The 19,712-nt window shown below is 51.9% G+C and overlaps 1 protein-coding gene and 1 long non-coding RNA gene across 5 annotated transcripts in view; one reads left to right on the top strand and one right to left on the bottom strand.

Moving 5' to 3' along the window:
* The window catches only part of NPAS1 (neuronal PAS domain protein 1), a 97,110-nt gene that overhangs the window by 10,175 nt on the left and 67,223 nt on the right, over positions 1–19,712 (top strand). For 2 of the 3 annotated variants that reach the window (XM_005283720.5, XM_005283717.5), the window contains exons 2-3: positions 10,596–10,768; positions 13,553–13,800. In XM_005283720.5, the coding sequence (XP_005283777.2) occupies positions 10,677–10,768; positions 13,553–13,800 (340 nt within the window). In that variant the 5' untranslated portion in view covers positions 10,596–10,676. Of the gene's footprint in view, positions 1–10,595; positions 10,769–13,552; positions 13,801–19,712 lie in introns of those variants that run through there. The other variant, XM_005283719.5, reaches the window with a different exon arrangement.
* Positions 11,915–19,712, bottom strand: part of LOC101934463 (uncharacterized) — a 39,239-nt gene continuing 31,441 nt past the window's right edge. Inside the window, exons 3-4 of one of the 2 annotated variants that reach the window (XR_010593533.1) lie at positions 13,713–13,814; positions 11,915–13,061 (exon numbers count right to left, since the gene is read on the bottom strand). This is a non-coding gene — a long non-coding RNA (uncharacterized LOC101934463). Of the gene's footprint in view, positions 13,062–13,683; positions 13,815–19,712 lie in introns of those variants that run through there. The other variant, XR_509522.3, reaches the window with a different exon arrangement.

Raw genomic sequence — 19,712 nt, 5'->3', positions numbered from 1 at the left:
CCAAGATCTTTCTTGAGTGGTAACAGCTGATTTAGAGCCCATCATTATGTATATATAGTTGGGATTATTTTTTTCCAAAGTGCTTTACTTTGCACTTATCAATGTTGAATTTCATCTGCCATTTTGTTACCCCATCACCCAGTTATGTGAGATCCATTTTTAACTCCTTGCAGTCGGCTTTGGATTTAACTATCTTGAATAATTTTGTGTCATCTGCAAACTTTGCCACCTCACTGTTCACCCCCTTTTCCAGATCATTAATGAATATGTTAACAGTACAGGTCCCAGAACAGATTTTGGGGGGACCCCACTGTTTAACTCTCTATTGTGAAAACTGACTATGTATTCCTACCCTTTGTTTTGTATCTTTTAACCAGTTACTGATTCATGAGAGGACCTTCCCCTCTTATCCCATGACTGCTTACTTTGCTTAAGAGCATTTGGTGAGGGGCCTTGTCAAAGGCTTTCTGAAAGTACAAGTACATTATGTCGACTGGATCCCCCTTGTCCACATGTTTGTTGACCCCCTCAAAGAATTCTAATAGATTGGTGAGACACGATTTCCTTTTACAAAAACCATGTTGATTCTTCCCCAACAAATCATGTTTATCTATGTGTCTGAGAATTCTGTTCTGTAGTATAGCTTCTACCAGTTTGCTCAGTATTGAAGTTAGGCTCACCGGCCTGTAATTGCCTTTTTTTTAAAAATCAGCATTACATTAGCTATCCACCAGTACAGAGGCTGATTTCATTGATAGGTTACGTACTACAGAGAGTAGTTCTGCAGATTCATAGTTGAGTTTCTTCAGAACTCTTGGGTGAATCCCATCTGGTCCTGGTGACTTTTTATTGTTTAATTTCTGAATTTGTTGTAAAACCACTTCTGTTGACACATCAGTGTGCGATGGTACCCCATACGGTCCCTAGACCTCTGACTGCCAGAAGTCGGGACTGAATGGATCACTTGATAATTCCCATGTTCTGTTCATTCCCTCTGAAGCATCTGTCACTGGCCACTGTTGGAAGACAGGATACTGGACTGTTGGTCTGACCCACTATGGCCATTCTCATGTTCTTATTTGTCATCCCAAAAGAATAGCTCTGATATGGGGCTCTCCCCCACATGCTCTGCAGTGAAGACCGATGCAAAGAATTCATTTAACTTCTCTGCAATGGCCTTGTCTTTTCTGTGTGCTCCTTTAGCACCTCCATCATCCAATGGCCCCTCTTGATTGTTGGGCAGACTTCCTGCTTCTGATGTACTTAGAAAAAAAAAATTCTGACAGTTTTTGCGTCTTTAGCAAGTTGCTTCTCAAATTCTTTCTTGACCTGCTCCATTATCCCTCCTCTTATCTTTGGTAGGATTTGAATTCCAGATTTTAAAGGATGCCTTTGCCTCTAAGAGCCTCCATTACTCGGCTGGTTAGCATGGTGGTATTCTTCTGGTGCTCTTATTGTCCAGACTGGGGCGGTTAAGGTGGGATCACTTTTTTGTATGGACAAAGCCTGACTGGAAGGAAGGTCTTTTGGGCAGGGACTGTCTATGTGTTCTGTGTTTGTACAGCCCCTGGCACGAGGGCTTGGTCCATCACTCGGGTGCCTAGGTGCTACCGTAATACACCTAACAGTGTTAAAATGTACACAGTGGGGTCCTGCTCCAAGGCAGGGGCTCTCAGGTGTTACCATAATACACCTAATAGCAATTAGTATGCATAGCGCACGGCACAATGGGGTCCTGATTTATGACTGGGGTGCCAAGGTGCTACCGTAATACACCTAATAGCAATTAATATGCATAGCGCATGGCACAATGGGGTCCTGCTCCATGACTGGGGGTGTCAAGGGTCTACCGTAATACACCTAATAGCAATTAGTATGTATAGCTCATAGCACAATGGGGTCCTGATCTCTGATTAAGGCTTCTAGATGCTGTGTTTATGCAAATAACTAATAATAATAATAATAGGGCTGCTCTGGGTATAAACTGGGACCAACTTTATCGCCCTGAGTCCTGCCTGGAACCTGAGTGCACTGAGATGGTCAGAAATCTCGCTCTGTTTCTCTAGTCCTAACTCTCAGTCCCCTCTTGCTGTCACAGTCGCTCCAACTTCCCCCAAGGGGGCTGAAGCTTATCCCAGCTCTGTGTGTTTCCTGCTGTCAGCTTGGACGTGTTCCGTGGTGTTGGCGTGGCTGGCTGGGACCCCGAAGGCTGAATCTGGGGTTGGGGTTCCAGTTGCACCTTGACCTTTGCTGAAAGGATCTGCCTCGCTGATAGAGATATTGCCGTCTCAGGGGGGTCGGTGTGGACTGGAGTTGGTTGTACGGCATTCTGCTGCTGGGAAGTGCTGATTCGACCGGAACCTTTTGCCAGAATGTGTCGATTGTTGTCAAAAATTTTGCAGGGAATTATCAAAACAAAACCTACCGTCTTCTTTGTTCAGTGTTTGTACAGTGCCTGGCACAATGGGCTCTTGGTCCATGACTGGGGCTCCTAGGTGCAGCCGTAATACGCCTAATAGTAATAAAAATGTACAGTGCCTGGCACAATGGGCTCTTGGTCCATGACTGGGGCTCCTAGGGACAGCCGTAATACACCTAGTAGCAATAAAATAATAATGACTCCACTTTGGAAGGGCGCTGTTCTGTTCAGTTCGCCTGTGTAGACAATCCCTTAGTCTCTCTGGATATGTCTATGCGGGAGCTGGAGGAGTAGACGTACCCGGGCTAGCTCTGATCGAGTTAGCACACTAAATATAGCCGTGGACCCGTGGTGATATGAGCCCCAAGTACGATCCTTTCTGAAACCCAGCGTAGATGCTCAGGGCAGCTAGCCTCCCCTGCCAGCCATACCGCTGCAGCGACCACGCTATTTTTAGCACACTCGATTGATCAGAGCTGGCGCGGGTATGTCTGCTTGAGCTGGGAATCACACTGCTGGCACCAGCCTATACGTACTGCTCGCTTCCCCATCTGCACTTCCCTATCTCGCAGAGGGGCTGCGAGGGTACCCACGTGAAAGGTGGCGAGGCACTGAGGCATCACAGCAAAGATGCAGGGGAGGTTGTTAGGAGCCATCCTATGGAGAGAAATGAGCAATTTGTGCTGACGAGGATCTTGCATGTACGATACACCAGTGCAAAGTGGGTGGGAGAGCACCGCCTGCCCAGTTTGTACTGGTGCCCGTGGTGGCACAAGGTGCAGGTGGATGGAGAACTGGGCTCATACGAGTGCCTGGGAGGTGAAGGGCAAGTGATAGCATCTGGATTCTGATGTTCCTGCCATTTTGGGGGTGTTCTGATCGGGAGTTCCCGCTCGTGGGGGAAGGAAACCAACTCAGACCCGCTCGGACTCTGAAATGTTCCTTTTTTAAAGTGTAATTTTGTAATTTCTCATAAATGATCAAAATCCAGATGGGCCGTGCGTGTGCCTAGAGTGTAAAATGTGAAATTAACATACCAAGTTAATTTCATGCACCCCCCCTCCCCTTGCCTCAGGTTATCTAAAGAAGGAACATGAGCTCAGGGTTAGCGAGAGAGAGACTCTGTGATGTGTGCACCTGCACTGTGGGGTGGGGAGGGAGGAGGGAAGGGCTGGGAGCCAGTACTCCTGGGTCCAGTCCCTGATTCTGAGAGGGGGGTGGGGTCTAGTAGATTAAATCAATGGTCTTGCAAGTCAGGAGGATTGCTGCTGGGTTCTGTTTTGAGCACTGCCCTGATTCACTATCAAGAGGGCGAGTCACATCCCACTGTGCCTCAGTTTCCCCATCTATAAAACAGGCGCAGTGATCCTGGACCCATTTTTGTGAAGTGCTTTGAGATCCCAGGATAAACCTGAAACATTTGGACACTTATGGGTGCGTGTGGCAGACAAGCCACCGGGACCAGCAACCTGGCAGGAGGCGCTGCTCACGGCGGGGTCGGGTGCAACCTGGATTCCTGGTGAGCGTCAGCCGCTGGGAGGGTGGCCTGAAGCCAAGAGCAGGGGGAGCTGAGAAGCATGGGGGGTCAGGGCCACCGAGAGCAGGTTTGGGCCCCGGTGAAAAACATTTTTTGGGCCCCCCAGCAAGGCTAAACAGGGCCGACAAGATGTGGGGGGGAAGCCGGGCCCCGGGCCCCCTTCCAGACTGCCAGGCCCTGGTAATTTTTACTGGCTTCCCCCCCCGTCTCGTTGGCCCTGGGTGGAGTGAATGTCCCTCCATGGGAGCCCCTGACCAAGCTGGGATGTGCCCTGGGGGTGGGGGCGGTTCCAGCTGAGGCATCTGGCTTAAGGGGAAGAGGCAAAGAAAAGGCCCTGAGCTACTTATGGGAGTCCTTGCCCCCTTCTGCCAGCGCTGGGGGGGTGGGGCAGCTTCCTCTCTGCTGCTGCCTAGAGGGGGTGACTGGGAGGAGCGGCGGGAGCTGCAGCCTCAGCATTTGCATCCGTGGGGGGATGTTGGGGCTGGGCTGGAGTTATACCGCGGGCTCCCCTGGCTCTGCGTTGAATGCCCCTGTCCCCCGCTCCAGGGCCACGGGCTCACTGGGTCACGCGGCGGGTGGGATGTAGAAAATGTGAGGCGCCAATGGGGAGTTCGCACCTCGGCGTGGGGGAGGGGCAGAAAAAGAGGGGAGGCAGCTCGCTCCACCCTCTGTATCCTGAGTACCCCCTCCCTAGCTCTGTGAGGAGAGTGGGGTCTAGTGGTTAGAGCAGGGAGCTGGGAGCCAGGACTCCTGGGTTCTATCCCCGGCTCTGGGAGGAGAGTGGGGGCTAGTGGTTAGAGCAGGGAGCTGGGAGCCAGGACTCCTGGGTTCTATCCCCGGCTCTGGGAGGAGAGTGGGGGCTAGTGGTTAGAGCAGGGGGCTGGGAGCCAGGACACCTGGGTTCTATCCCCGGCTCTGTGAGGAGAGTGGGGGCTAGTGGTTAGAGCAGTGGGCTGAGATCCAGGACTCCTGGGTTCTATCCCCGGCTCTGGGAGGAGAGTGGGGGCTAGTGGTTAGAGCAGGGCGCTGGGATCCAGGACACCTGGGTTCTATCCCTGGCTCTGGGAGGAGAGTGGGGTCTAGTGGTTAGAGCAGAGGGCTGGGAGCCGGGATTGCTGGATTTTGCCACTGACTCACCATTCGACCTCGAACCCGGGAGCAGTGGATAGTGCTTGCGGCCGCGCAGCCTTGTTCTGACTCTGTGGATTGTGTGCACGGGGGAGGGGGGCTGTTCAGGCTCTCGTCCCCCTCTTGATCCCTCCCGCCGGTTCTTCCCCACCCACCCCCAACCTGGCTCAGGTGCATCTCCCCAGCAGGAGCTGTGGTGTTTGCTGGTGTCCATGCTAGTCACTGTGCATCTGGTGTATTACGGTAGCGCTGAGGAGCCCCAGGCACGGACCAGGCCCCCATTTTGCCAGCTGCTGCACATTTGTATTGCTATTAGGTGTATTACGGTAGCGCCTAGCCGCTTCCATTGTACAGACACAGAACAGAAAGACGGTCCCTGCCCTAATCCGATCCCTAAACTCAGGGCTTATTCCCTTGCTGGACGCTCCCCTTGGTCTCGCCACTGGCAGCCCTTGGGTTGAGCCTGTCTCCCCTTGGGCAACATGGTGCCTTTTTAACCCTTTACCCTCCCTCTTAGTCCCTGCTGGCCAGTGACTCCCAAAGCCCTTTGCAGACACAGAATCGGGGCTGGACCCCTTGTGCAAACTGATGTCAGTGGTTCTCTTCGGGGTGGGGTGGGGGGTCTATGCCCCAGCTCCTGAAGTGCAGTTTATGGCCATTAATTATGCTCCTACCCACCCCGGGAGGAGGTGAGCGTTTTTCTCATGGGGGAGAAACTGAGGCACAGAGAGGCCAAGGGTCCTGTCCAGGGTTGTGGGTTAGAAACCAGGAGCCCTGAGGTGCAGCTCTGGGCTTTAACCACCCTTTCCCCCACCCTTGGGGGAGGGGGAAAGTCAGCCCCAGGATTGTCAAAAGTCTTGGCTACAAGAGGCAGGGTGGCCCAGTGGTTAGGACTCTAGTCTAGACATTGGGAGACCCATGGTCCATGCTCTGCTCTGCCACTGACTTCCTCCTTGATCTTGAGCAAGTCATTTAGGCTTTCCGAGCCTCAGTTTCCCCATCTTTAAAATGGGGATAACAGCCGTTATGAGGATAAATCCATTAAAGATTATGAGGTGCTCAGATACTCTAGTGATGGGCACCATATAAGTTCCTAGGATAGAGGGGTAATTTCCAAGACACTGTAGCTATACTGGTATGACTCTCTGGCGCTCTCATTGCAGGGCGTGTGTGTATGTCTATACAGGATCCGTGTCTCAGTTATACCAAGTAAGCGGCAGCTGATTGGTTTTTTTTTAATTAACCCTTAATGACACCCTTAATTAGTCAGATTCTGTCAGATTTTTCTGTCCCTGGTACCCTTCCTCTTCTGTCCGTATGCTGAGGCAGCTTGTCAGCTCGCCAGGAGCAAGGCCTGTAACTTCCCCCCACGCGCAGGTTACTCCCAGGGGTGTCTGGCCTTAACCTCTCTGTGTCCCTTATTGTTATTATGGTGGAGGCCCCAGCGAAAACTGGGAGCCCCTCAGGCCGGATGCTGCCCAGGTGCAGAGTGAGAGACAGCCCCTGCCCCGAAGGTTCACTGTATACATTGGCAAAGGGTGGGAGGGGAAACTGAGGCAGGGAGCAGGGCTGTGATACTCAATGCCACATAGGACTAGAAGCCAGGTCTCTGGAGTCCCCGCGTAGTGCTCTGCCCACTGGGCCGTGTTGCTTCTCCCCTATGTATTAAATTGCCCCTTTTCGCTGGGCCCCCCTTTCTGATCCCATACAGAGAGAGCGGTAGGTGGCTGTTGCTACCCACACCCCGACCTTTCCTGGGGCTGCCACGGCAACATCACCTTGGAACGATCCCCTCCCCCTACGTTAATCCTGGGTGGGGGCCTGAGGAGGAGGGTAGTGGTGTTGGGAGTTCCCGTCCGCGGCCCCAGGCTGAGGGGGTCCCTGGTGTCTGTTGGAAGACTATCACCGCCAAACATCATCCACCCCGCTAATTCTTAGCTCCTGGAGGGGACTGATTCAGAAGGTTGAGAAAACAACTCGGGGGTCGTCCATTTTGGATCTGGTCTTGACCAACAGGGATTCGTTGGGAAGGCGAAGGTGGTCGGGAACTTGGGAGGAAGTGATCAGGATCTGATAGAATTCAAGATCCTACGGGAAGGAGGGCACGAGAACAGCAAAACAAGGACACTGGACTTCAGAAGGGCGGATTGCAACTGACTCAGAGAAATAGCAGGCAAGGTCCCATGGACAGAAAAGGAGTCGAAGGGGGGCTGGCAGTTCCCAAAAGGGGTAATGCTAGGTGCTCAGCATCAAGCTCCTTGTGCAGCCACATTGGCCTCCTGTGGGTTTTTTTTTAATCTTTCCTCAGCATCAAGCTATTCTGATGCAGAGGAAAGATTTAAAAAAAACCCACAGGAGGCCAATGTGGCTGCACAAGGAGCTTTTTAGCGATCTAAAACCCCAAAGGGATACATGCAGGGAATGGGAGGAGGGGCACGGCACCAAGGACGTATACGTGGGAATAGCGCGAGCGTGTAGCGGCAAGATCAGGAAAGCCCAGGCGAGGAATGAGCTACCGCTGGCAAGGAAGGTTAGAGACAACGAGACGGGGTTCTTCAAATACGTCAGGCGAAAAAGAAAGATCACGGGCAGCGTGGGGCCGCTGCTCGGTGGAGAAGGTGAGCTCGGAACGGAAGATGACAGGAAGGCAGAGCTGCTCAATGCCCACCTGGCCTCGGTCTATCACATGTGACCGGACGACCACAGACAATAAAGGGGAAGGGAGGCAGATCGGGATAAAGTAAAGAACACGACACAGATCTTCTGACCAATCTGAATGAAGTCAAATTAGCAGAGCCGGACGCTGTTCACCCAGGGCACTGTGGGAAGTAGGTGAAGAAATCTCGGCGCCGCTGGCGATGCTACAAACACATGGGTGACAGGAGAGATCCCGGAAGGCTGGAGAAGGGCCAACGTAAAGCCCATCTTTAAAAAGGGGGAGCCGGGGAACTACAGACCAGTCAGCCTGACTTCGATACCTGGGAGCTGCTAGAGCCATGTAGCAAACATTCCACTGGCGAATGCCAGCAGGCTGACGGGGTGATCGCTAGCAGCCAGCGTGGATTTACCAAGAACAAATCCCGCCAAACCAGCTGGATTCCCTTCTTTGACAGGGTAACTGGTTTGGTGGCCGGGGGGAATGCGGTGGATGTCGTATACCTGGACTTCAGCAAGGCTTTTGACACAGTCCCCCGAGACATTCTGATAACTAAGCTGGAGAAATGTGGGCTCGGCGGAACTACCATTAAGTGGATACATAACTGGTTAAACAGCTGCAAACAAAGAGTAACGGTTAATGGAACGATGTCGGGTTGGAGGGAGGTCTCGAGGGGGGTTCCCCAGGGATCTGTTCCGGGTTTGGTGTTATTTAACATCTTTATTAATGCCCTGGATGTAGGTATAGAGAGAGCAGACTGACCACATTTGCAGGTGACACAAAGCTGGTGGTGGTGCGGGGGGTAGGGGGTATTGCCAACACTTTGGAGGGTAGAGCTAAGATTCAGAGAACTGGGCTATAGACAACACAATGAAATTCAACACAGACAAACGGAAGGTGCTTCTGTTAGGGAAGAAAAACCAAATGCAGAATGGGGGGTAACTGGCTTGACAGCAGCACTGCTGAGAAGGAGCTGGGAGTGGTGGTGGATGGATCCCGACCTCAACATGAGTCAGCAACGCGATGCTGTTGTAAAAAAAAAAGCAAGTGCGGTTTTACGTGGCATGAACCGAGGCATAGCCTGCAAGTCCTGGGAGGTGACAGTACCGCTCTGCTCGGCGCTGGTTGGGCCTCAGCTGGAGCCCTCTGTCCAGTTTTGGTCCTCAATGTATAGAAAGGATGTAGAGAAGCTGGAAAGGATCCAGACGCGCGCGACGAAGATGATCGAAGGGTAGAACACAAGCCGTATGAGCGAAGGCTGAAGGAGCTGAGTGGGGTTTCAAAAGGAGGCTGGAGCCATCTGTCTTGGGTGGTTTAGACCCAACAAATCTGCACCTTGTGAGGGGGTTAGACTAGATGACCCTTGCGGTTCCTTCTCACCCTGTGATTCTATCCCGTTGAGTGCAATTAAAAAAGCCCACTGGACGGCATGCATGGGACAACACCACCAGCAGAGGACATGCTATCGGGCACTCCCATGGGGGCAATGAACTGGAAAACACAACCCCCTGCGCGCACACACATACTGCTCCCCCCCCCCACACACGCTGCAATAGAGGAAGAACTAGGGAAGAGCTGAGTGATGGTCTAGTGGATAGCGCACTGGAGTGGGAATTTGGACACCTCCGTTCTCATCCCAGCTCAGCCACTGATCTTCTCAGGGCCCTTTGTGTATTTAGACTGTGAGCACTTCAGGGCAGGGTCTGTGTCTGGGCAGCGCCTGGCCCGATGGGGCCCTGATTTCAGGTGTTACTGTAATAATAGTAGTCTAAGATTATTAACCTCTCTGGCAGCTGTTCCCTGCATGATGCAGACCAATAAGTGAATGTGCTGGTCTGTACCCACATCAGAGGGGACCCCAGAGTCAAAGAGGGGGGTGTTGCTCTGATCTCACATAGAGGTGAGAGGTCCAGTGAGCCTGGTGGTCTCCCCCATTTATCCTAAGGAAAGATTGTGCCTGTCTCCATCGCTTATCCTTGAAGGATACCCCTGCAATCTTCGCTTATGCCCTATGTGCTCCTAGCAGAACAAGGAATAATGGTCTCAAGTTGCAGTGGGGGAGGTCTAGGTTGGATATTAGGAAACACTATTTCACTAGGAGGGTGGTGAAGCACTGGAATGGGTTCCCTAGGGAGGTGGTGGAATCTCCATCCTTAGAGGTTTTTAAGGCCCGGCTTGACAAAGCCCTGGCTGGGATGGTTTAGCTGGTGTTGGTCCTGCTTTGAGCAGGGGGATGGACTAGATACCTCCTGAGGTCCCTTCCAACCCTGATAGTCTATGAGCAGGTGATCGACCGTTATCTAGGCCATGTGCCTGTGGGCAACTCCTGTTCTGGGGACCAAGCCTCCTGCCTGCGCAGGGACCAGGTCTGCATAGCAGAGGGCATGAAGAGCTGGGATCTGTGACTGACAGTAGTGCCGGCAAATGCCCCTGGCGTAGGTGCAGCTATCCTGGCAAACTAGGAACACTCTGCAGTGCTAGTGTAGCTATAGCTGGCGTGAGTTATGGTAGCACCAAGTGAGAGACAGTCCCTGCCCCACAGACCTCACAATCTAAGGAGGGGCTTATTTTCCTCATAGAGACATGGGAAACTGAGGCACAGAAAGGGACTCCCCCAGGGTCACTCTGCAGAGCTGGGACTAGAACCCTGGTCTCCCATGTCCCAGGCCTGTACTCTAGCCACTAGGCCATACGGCCTCCCACAGATGTCACCCTAGTCTCTCCTCTTCTTCATCATCCCCTAGCCCTTGGCAACAGCAGCTGGGGCTTCAGCAACAGGCGCTTCCTCTGTCCGTGCATTGGCTCCCTGGTGGGGGGGAAGAGAACTGACCCTCTCTCGCCTCTTGTTCTTGTAGGACGCCTGGCCCTTCTCCAGAGGCAGCCGCTCAGAGACTGCCTGAAGTCAGCCGATCTGGAGCACAGCGCCCCCAGTAAAGATGGCAGCCCCATTCGGCAATGAGGTGAAGTGCGTTAGCGTAGAGTGGGACTTCTTGCAAGGACTGTTGGTTAAGAATCAGCCGGTGCCCTGGTAAGATGCTGAAGAGGATGGATTCTTTGCACGTGTACAGCCCCTTCCACCTGTGTGTCTGAAACCACTGTACAGGTGTGGGTTAATAAAGCCAGACAACGTCCCCCCGGAGATGGTGGTGTCCTTGAGGGAAACTGAGGCCCAATGAGAAGTAACTGTCCCAAGTAACTCTCTTCCCAGACCTGGACTAGAACCCAGGAGTCCTGGCTCCTATTCCCCTATTCTAACCACTAGTCCTCATTCTCATCCCAGCCTGGGAATAGAACCCAGGAGTCCCTGCTTTAACCACTAGACACCACTTCCCCCTGCCCCTGAACTGGGAATAGAACTCAGGAGTCCTGGCCCCCAGTCCCGCCTATTCTAACCACTAGACCCCACTCTCCTTCCAGAGCTGGGAATAGACCCCAGAGGTCCAGACCTCAAATCCTCCTTGCTCAACTCACTAAATGCTTTCCCCCTAAGTTGGCAATGGAACCCAGGAGTCCTGGTTTCTAGCCCCCTGCTGTACCCCCTCCTGCTGCACCCTTTGCTCTTCCAGCCCCTCCCCACGGTGAGGATTTCCCCAGGCCCGCTTGCTGACAGTCTCTTATCCTGGGGTAGCAGGGACCAGCCTCCAAACGTCTGGCACTGAACTGAACTGTCGCTCTGACGCTTTTCAGGGTCTCCCACACCCCACACCAAATCTCTGAAGGGAGAAACCCTGGGGCTGAAACATCCCACACAAATGCAGCCCCCTCCATTCGGCCGGCTGGACAGCAGCCAAGCATAGAGAGTTTTCCCCGGTGTCCTTGGGGAGCCGTCGCTGAGGGTTGTGTCCTCATGGGGAGAGGACCCAGAGCGCTTCATGGTTATTAGCCGTTCTGTGAGCCTAGACTTGACGCTAGACAAACAAGTCCCGGCAGCTCCCGGGGCGACTCATGGCCAGAATTGCATATTCCGCCTCATGGGACTAACTGGAAATGTGCCAGCGAGTGTCCCACCCGCTCCTGGGATCCCTTGTCTGATGCCACCAGCCCCACAGCGGGAGCCCCTTCCATTTAGGGATCCCCCCAGCCAGGCCTGGCAACTGCAGCAGTGCTCAGGTCTAGAGCGGAGGAAAAATTTTCCAACAGACTTTTCATGGAGAAATGCAGCTCTCTGTGCTCCGAAACGATCCATGAATTCGGGGCGCAAATAGCTTCAGCGGAGGGAAAAAGGTGGTTTTATTGCAAAAAAACTTTTGTTTTAAAATGCCGTTTCAAATTCAGATCGGCCTTTAAAAAAAACAAACACGCAGCCACAGAAGAGTGTGGAAAACACCCAAATCAAACCAAAAAACGAAAATCCCCACAAACAAGAGTGAAAAACACCCAAATTAAAAAAAAAAAAATCCTCAAACAAACAAACACAAATCACAGAAAAAGGTGAAAAACGCCTGAAAACAGCTGACTCAAAACACAATCCTTTCAAAGCGGCCAAAAAGTTTTAATTGTTTTGAAATTTCTTTCAAGTTTTTAATTCAACGCAAAAAATTTTGGGGGAAAAAACCCCACACATTTGTTTCGGTGGAATCAAACCAAATGGTTTAAAATTTTATTTTATTTTTCGATTTGGTGCCTGATCTGCAAAACCCATTATTTGCTCAGCTCTGCAGCGGGCTGGGTGGTGGCAGAGATACCCCTCGCCCTGCAGTGACTGTTAGCTTGGGGCTTGCAGTGTAGACATTCCCACTCGGGCTGAGTCCAGATGCTGAGACCCACCCTGTTTTCTGGGTTTCGGAGCCCAGGCTCCGGCTCATGCAGGAACATCTCCACTGCTGTTTGAAGCCCCGTAGTGTGAACCTGAGTCAGTTGGGGGCTTGGAGGCTCAGTGCCAGGGGCTTGGTTTTTTGCAGTATAGATGTGCTTCAGAAAATACGTTCCCTCTTTGGCTGTGGATGGAAGGGGGGCTTAGTGGATAGGGCTTCAGGAGACCAAAATTCAATTCACTGACCCTTGAGCGGTTTGCTTAGGCTGCCCCAGGCCTCAGTTTCCCCATCTGTAAAAGGAGGAAACCCTTAAAGGGAGGTTGGGAAATCCATGAATCTGAAGGCATTCAGTGCTGGGGGTACCAGATGCAAAATTGTGATTTAAAGAAAAAAAAGTGAGGGATTTTTTTTTAATTTGTTTTGAGGGGCCGGGTTGTCGGGCCGGGGGTCTGGAGTCCATAGACACAGTCTGGGAAGAGCAGGACTAGCCCACTCTCAGACGGCCTTGCCACGGTGTCCTGTCCAGAGCCAGATGCAAGGGTGGACTTCCGCTCCGGTGCCTGGGTGCTAGCAAATGAGAATGAGGGGACTAGCGTTTGGGGTGCTGGGTCTCTGTTCTCCCCTCCAGCGTCAGACCCTCTGAGCATCCCACGGGCCAATAAATTCCTCATTTATCCCTTCTGCGCTCCCCAGAGGCCCTGCCAGTTTAGTACCCCTCTGCACACATCCTGGAAGGCAAATTCTCTTTCCCAGCCCGTCACGTTCTGGCTACTGAGTACCAAGAGGTCTGGGCCCTTCCGAAAAATCAGGAGAAAAAAATTCATCGTGGCTCCACCCACAACGGAAAACGTTCCAAAGCAGCGTTGCATTGGGGGGGTCAGGCTGGGTGGCTGCACATTGGGTGGGGGTTGGGGGGTGAGGGCAATGGCAGTGCCCTCTATGGTGGCTGCGGGGGGACCAGTGTTGCCTGGTTGAGTCGGGAAGATGGCGGGTGGGGAGCAGCCCCCCAACCCTCGCGCTCTCTAACCCCGGTCTGTGTGTGCTCCCCCTTCCCCCAGTCTGCAGGCCCTGCGGAAGGAGAAGTCCCGCAATGCCGCCCGCTCCCGGCGCGGCAAGGAGAACTTCGAGTTCTATGAGCTGGCCAAGATGCTGCCCCTGCCCGGCGCCATCACCAGCCAGCTGGACAAAGCCTCCATCGTCCGCCTCACCATCAGTTACCTCAAGATGCGCGACTTCGCCAACCACGGCGACCCCCCGTGGGGGCTGCGGGCCGAAGGGAGCCCCCCGCCTGGCCCCGCCGGCAAAGGTAAGAGCTGAAAGCTGCAAGGAAGCAGAAGGATTAGGGCTCCCCCACTGTGCCCACCTGCAAGAACCCCCCCGCCCTTAGTGATGAATGCTGAAAAAAAAAAACCCAATGGATCATGAAGCAAAGAGGGATTATACTCCATTTATACTGACCCCCATCACTGTGGTATCTGACCCACACTCAACTCCCCGTGGGGCAAGGCAGGGCTGTTGACCTAGCGTGGCCAACCCTAAAGGGGTGAAAATCACAGGTCGGACCCCGAAACATCATGAGATTGGCCAGCCCCAAGCCCATGAGATTGTTAATATTATCTTTTAAAATACTAATGGGGGTTTCTTGTCTGTCTTCTGTTCAGCCCCCCCCACCCTGCTCCCCGTGCACCGGCAACACTTACTAGTGTCAGGGCTCACACTTTTATTAAGCGCATTCTCAGGCCCTGCTGCAGACGTTCTCCCCCGCGCATCTGCCCCAGAGAGTTTATAAGCTAAACAGACAAGGTGGGCAAAGGCCAGGAGGGGAAAACAGAGCCCCAAGTTTGCCCATGATCAGACAGCAAGTCCACGGTCGAGCCGGCAACAGAATCCAGATCTCAGTCCAGTGCCCCAGTCGCTGGCTCCGAAATATTACCCTAGAAGAGTCACTTCATTAGCTGCTAGCAGCAGTAGACTCTTATCCTCTGTGTAGACCAGCCACAGCAAATTTGGCCAGCTCCTGGGGGTTCCTGATATGTGCCCAGTGAGGGCATTGTGACTCCTCCATCTCCCCCCCCCGACCCCCAGCTCTCCCTGCCCTTGTCCTATAGAAGGGGCATCGGCTGCTCCATTCCGACACATGTGCGTGCTCCCTCGCACCCAGAGCGCACAGAAAATAGCATTGATTAGCCACGCAATAAATCACCATTTAAATAATGCAGCTTCCAAGTGTGTAATTAAGCAAATTAACTGCCTCGGAAGAATACAGGCTTCCAGCGATTTCTGATTACTGTCATTACCCGCGGGGTAGTTATCAGGCAAATAACATGTGTTCCCTGAAATAGGGATAAACATCTGCCTATTGTTACAGGAGAGCTGGGGAGACCAGCCCCACACTGTCCATTCCTCCCCCCCACCCCCGGGACATTCACGCGCAGACGGATTCCGACACACAGCCGGCTTAGTTTGCCTCTCCTTTGGCGTGCGGAGCCAAGATCTGTTGGGAGAGGAATTATGATAATGATGAGCTTGGCAAGAGGATACCGGGTGCCTGAGAACTCGATCTGCTTTTGATATCGTTGCAGCTGGGCCTAAGGGTGGGGGAAAGATGTGGTGTGATGGGGAGTGGGGCCTAGGGGTTGTGAGGGGGGATCTGGATTCCTGGCTTCCATTTCTGGGAGAGGAGTGCAGTTTAGGGGTTAGAGCCAGGGGGTAGGGAGGAGTATGAGTCAGGATCGCTGGGAAAGGGGGTATGAGCAAGGGTTTAGAGAAGGGTGGGGGCCTGGGAACCAGACTCCTGGGTTCTATTTTCAGGTCTGACACTGCATGACCTTGGACAAGGTTACGCTAGCTATAAAATGAGGATCCTAACCTGCCTCTTTGCTTCCACCTGCAAAGCACGCCAGGTGCCAAGCTATAGCTACAACGCTTTCCTTGCAGGCTATCATTTTGGGGGGTAGGCCTACATCTGCGCCCTTTCTTGCATCAAAAGTGCCCTGCCTGTTATGACTGGACCTCCACCTTTGCAGTAGGAAATACCCTCGCACATTCAAATATCCTGGTGAACATTGCTTTGAAAAAAACCAAACAAAATAATCCTGATTTCCTGACACTGTGTGAGCTGGGGAGCGGATCAGAGCGTTGTCATTATTCCTGATAGATAAACCTGAGGCGCGGGGGTCACACAATGAGTCGGGGTTAGAACCCAGGAGTCCTGGCTCGGAGCAGCGCTTGTTCCATTAGAATACAGGTGACCTAGGGGTCGAGTCATGCCGAGACGCTGTTCTGGTACCCGAACTTCCTTTTGTTAGCACTCGCACACTGATGTGGCTTCATATAGTTTGAAATACTTATACAACACTTTTCATCCGTGGATTTCAAAGCCTTCTTCAAAGGAAGTCTTCTGGCTCATTCTCCCCAGGTCTGGGGAAACTGAGGCACGCAGGCAGGAGGCGACCACAGCTAGTTGGGAATCTTTCAACTAAAACGCTTTTTTGTCGGAAAATACCAGTTGGTCAAAAGGGAACATTTCCGCGGGAAATTTTTGACAGACTTTTCTACTTGAAAAATGTTTGGAGGGAAAAAAAAATTCACAATGGTTTCGTTTTGACATATTTTCAGAATGATTTTCTGATTTTTCTGGTTCTCTAGTTGATAACTACTTTTTGTTCAGACAGTTCAGCAACTCAGAATAATTTTTTTTAGTGCCTGAAATCAAAAGGAAACGTTTCAACTGACCCCAACTGAAATTTTTATTATTTTATTTTTTTTGGTTCGTGAAAATGTTTAGGGTTTTGACTTTTCGTCCCCATTTGCCATGGGAAAACATTTTGATATCTCGCCACCAGCTAGGGAAGAGACTTTACGCTGGCAGAGATGGGAATAGACCCCATCCTGAGACTCAGGCCAGTAACCCACCCACTAGGCAACACTGTCTTTAAAATGTCCCTTTACTGCTCTCAGTCCATCTCTGAGCCTGTACAGAGAGGGCAGGGGGTTCCTACTGCTTCCTACACCCCATCAGCTGGGATAGGGGAGTTATTGCTGACCTCTTTGGGGGTTGCTGTGACAGCATCACCTGGGCTCTTGACACTTGTATGCCCAAAGATGAGGAGGGAAACTCAGCTGCCCTTAGTGGGACTAGGGGAGACGGCTGATAGAAATCATAGTTCTAGGTCCTCAAAGGCGTTTAGCTACCAAAGGGAGTCAGGCACGTAAATACCATGGGACCTGGGCCCTTGTCACCACTCCCAGGTGTAGCGATGTCTGTATGTTTGAGTGGGAGATCCACATGGGATATAACATAACCACGTCCCTCCTCCTTCCTGGGCTCCATTTCCTTCCTCCTACAGGATCATCTCTCAGGACCCTGGATTTGGCAATGGCTCTGGTCCTAACGTAATGCAACCCCCTCCCCATTCTCAAATAAAGCTGTTGGCCTGCACCATTTCTAGTGCTAATTAGCATCTTTGACCCGGGGCCAATTTCCTAATCAATTGCATTAGTGAAATTAGCAGCATTTATGCTGACAGCAAAAGTCTTCCAGGCTTAACCAGGGAAAATATTAAGGTCACATTGATTAATAATCAGCAGTTTATTAAACATCTGCAGAGAGCCCAATTGCTCAAATTGCTCCTAATTTGACAGCAAAGGCAGTCTGATTTCCCTGAGTCATCCGGCCGCCCAAAGCGGAGCTGAATTCTCTAAAGAAAAAGCCAGCAAGATGCTGCCAGTTTTTGGGGTGGATCTCTGAGGTTTGAAAAGGGGCCCGCTGGCTCCAAGTCCGATTTCTGTTGTTTTGATGGGGGCTGGGAGTCAGGGCTCTGGGGGTCTGTTCTGACATCTGGGAGGGGAGTGGGATCTAGTGGGTTTACAGCAGTCGGGGCCTGGGTGTCTGGACTGCAGGGTTCTGGTCTCAGATCTGCGGGAGGGTGGAGAGTTGTCCTTTGCTGTAACCACTAGATGAGGAGTCAGATTTCATGGGTTAAGATTCTCAGACCTGGCTAGAGATCTTGAGATGCTTTTAAAAGGGGGGCTGATTTTCAGAAAATGTTGATCACTTGCCCTCTGAAAATCAGCCCCTTCCAGTTACGCAGCTTGAGACTCCTTAAAAGCGAGGCCCCCAAAATGAATAAAAAGTGAGGTTCAAGAAGTGTGGTTTTTTTTACCCACGAAAGCTTATGCCCAAATAAATCTGTTAGTCTTTAAGGTGCCACCGGACTCCTTGTTGTCTTTGTGGATACAGACTAACACGGCTACCCCCTGATACTTGCCAAAGTGAATAGTCACTTTGGAAAACATGGGCCCCTGGGTAAAGCATGACTGGCTCTTGTGTGTGCATGCGCCGGTGCCCTCTGCTGGATGGGATCAGAACTGCTCACCTGTGTGTCATAGACCCCTATACTGATAACAGCTAGTGGCGATTCTCCTTTAGTTCAACTGGCGGGGTCTGGCCTTGTGAAGCCGTGAGATCTGAGTGCTAGTCCAGCCTTGATGTTCTGAGTGGTCACGTTGTACTTACCACGGTGACTTGCAGGTACTTGTAAAGCACCAGTGGTCTGCTGAAATGCAGCGATGCGGAGAGGCCTGTGTTGTACCGTTTAGTCTGAATAATTTATTTATTGAAAGTGGCTGGGGAGGCGGTAGGACAGAGACTGTGTCTGTCTACCTTAAACAGCCCCCATCACCTCACCACAGCATCTGAGCATCTTGCGTTCTTTAACCTCACAGCGCCTCTGGGAGGCAGGGCAGAGCTATTATCTCAATGTACAGATGGGGAAACTGAGGCACAGAGCGGCATAGTGACTTACCCAAGGTCACACGGGCAATCTGTGATGGAGCAGGGGATTGAACTCACCTCTCTCAAATCCTAGAGTAGCAGCCTAAAGACTGGGCAATCCTTCCTAGCCAGACCGTACTTGATCTCAGACGCTAAACTGACCTGGGCCTGGCTAGTACTTGGATGGGAGACCACCTGGGAATGCCAGGTGCTGTATACAGGCTTTCTTTCTGGACCATCCTTCCTCTTAACTGAGGACATTTGGCCTCCGTTAATGCAGTCTTGCTGTGGGCCTTAAAGGTAGGAAGAAGTGTGGCCTACTGAGAGGCTGGGGACTCAGGACACCTGGGTTCTGTTCCCAGTTCTGCCACTGGCCTGCAAGTCACGTCCCCTCTCCGTGCCTCAGTTTCCCCAGCTGTAAAATGGGTAGAATACCATCCTCCTTTGCAAAGCACTTTGAGATCAACAGATGAAAAGAGCTAGATAGTATTTACTAGTCACTAATTTCAAGCCCACATTTGCATCTGTGGAACTCATGGCCACAAGGGAAGTTAGTGGCTTAGCAGGAATTGGAAAAGGATTTCTGCGGGGTTAATCAGAAGATTCTGAGTTAAACGCCAAGGGTCAAAGGGGGGGGAAATAACCCAAGGGCACAATTCACTGTTACTCTGCCCTTTGCATGGTGCTTTCCACAAGTGCAAAAGTGGGCGTGAAAGTCTCCTGCTTTGCACTGCTGTAAAGGACCACCCAAAGCGCAAGGTAATGACAAATTGGGGCCCCAAATGCGTTGGAAGGGCTATAAATCCTCATTTATGCTCAGGGAGGCACCTACCAAGTGTTGAGGGTCAGGAAGATAGTGTCTGTGGAGGCAAGTTATCCCATCACTACAGCGGATTTTGCGGCTTGCTGTAAAGCCACTGACAGTGGCTGTTGTCAGAGATGGGATACGGGACTAGATTGGTCTGATTCAGTCTGGCTAATTATTATGTTCCCTGCTGCGTTGGAAACTGAACTGGGATAACCAGAAAGTGAAACTGACTACAGACAAAGTGAAACTGACTAGCTTTAATGTACTTGTCTTGGGGGGGGGGCGGGGAAGGGTGTGTGTTTAGTGGAGATAGATAAATGCTTCTGACTCATTTCTCCTTCTAGTCCAGCAGACAAAGGCTGACTGAGATCCAGTGATTAGAAGCTAAAATGAGACACATTCAGGCTGGCAATAAGATGCCCATTTTTAACCGTGTGAGGGGAAATTAACCATTGGAACCAACTGACCCAGAGGTGGGGTGGAATCTCCATCGCTTGGAGTCGAGATTGGACGTCTCTTTCTACAAACCATGCTCCAGCTCGCCCACCAGATAGGGGCTGGATGCAGGAACGGCTGGGCGGGATTCTTCAGCTTGGGTTATTATGCAGGAAGCCAGATTTATCCCCAGCCAGCA

The sequence above is a fragment of the Chrysemys picta genome, chromosome 17, assembly GCF_011386835.1.
Source record: "Chrysemys picta bellii isolate R12L10 chromosome 17, ASM1138683v2, whole genome shotgun sequence".
Classification (NCBI taxonomy): Eukaryota; Metazoa; Chordata; order Testudines; family Emydidae; genus Chrysemys; species Chrysemys picta.
The sequence above is the reverse complement of the archived record's forward strand: the minus strand, read 5'-3'. Positions and strand labels throughout refer to the sequence as shown.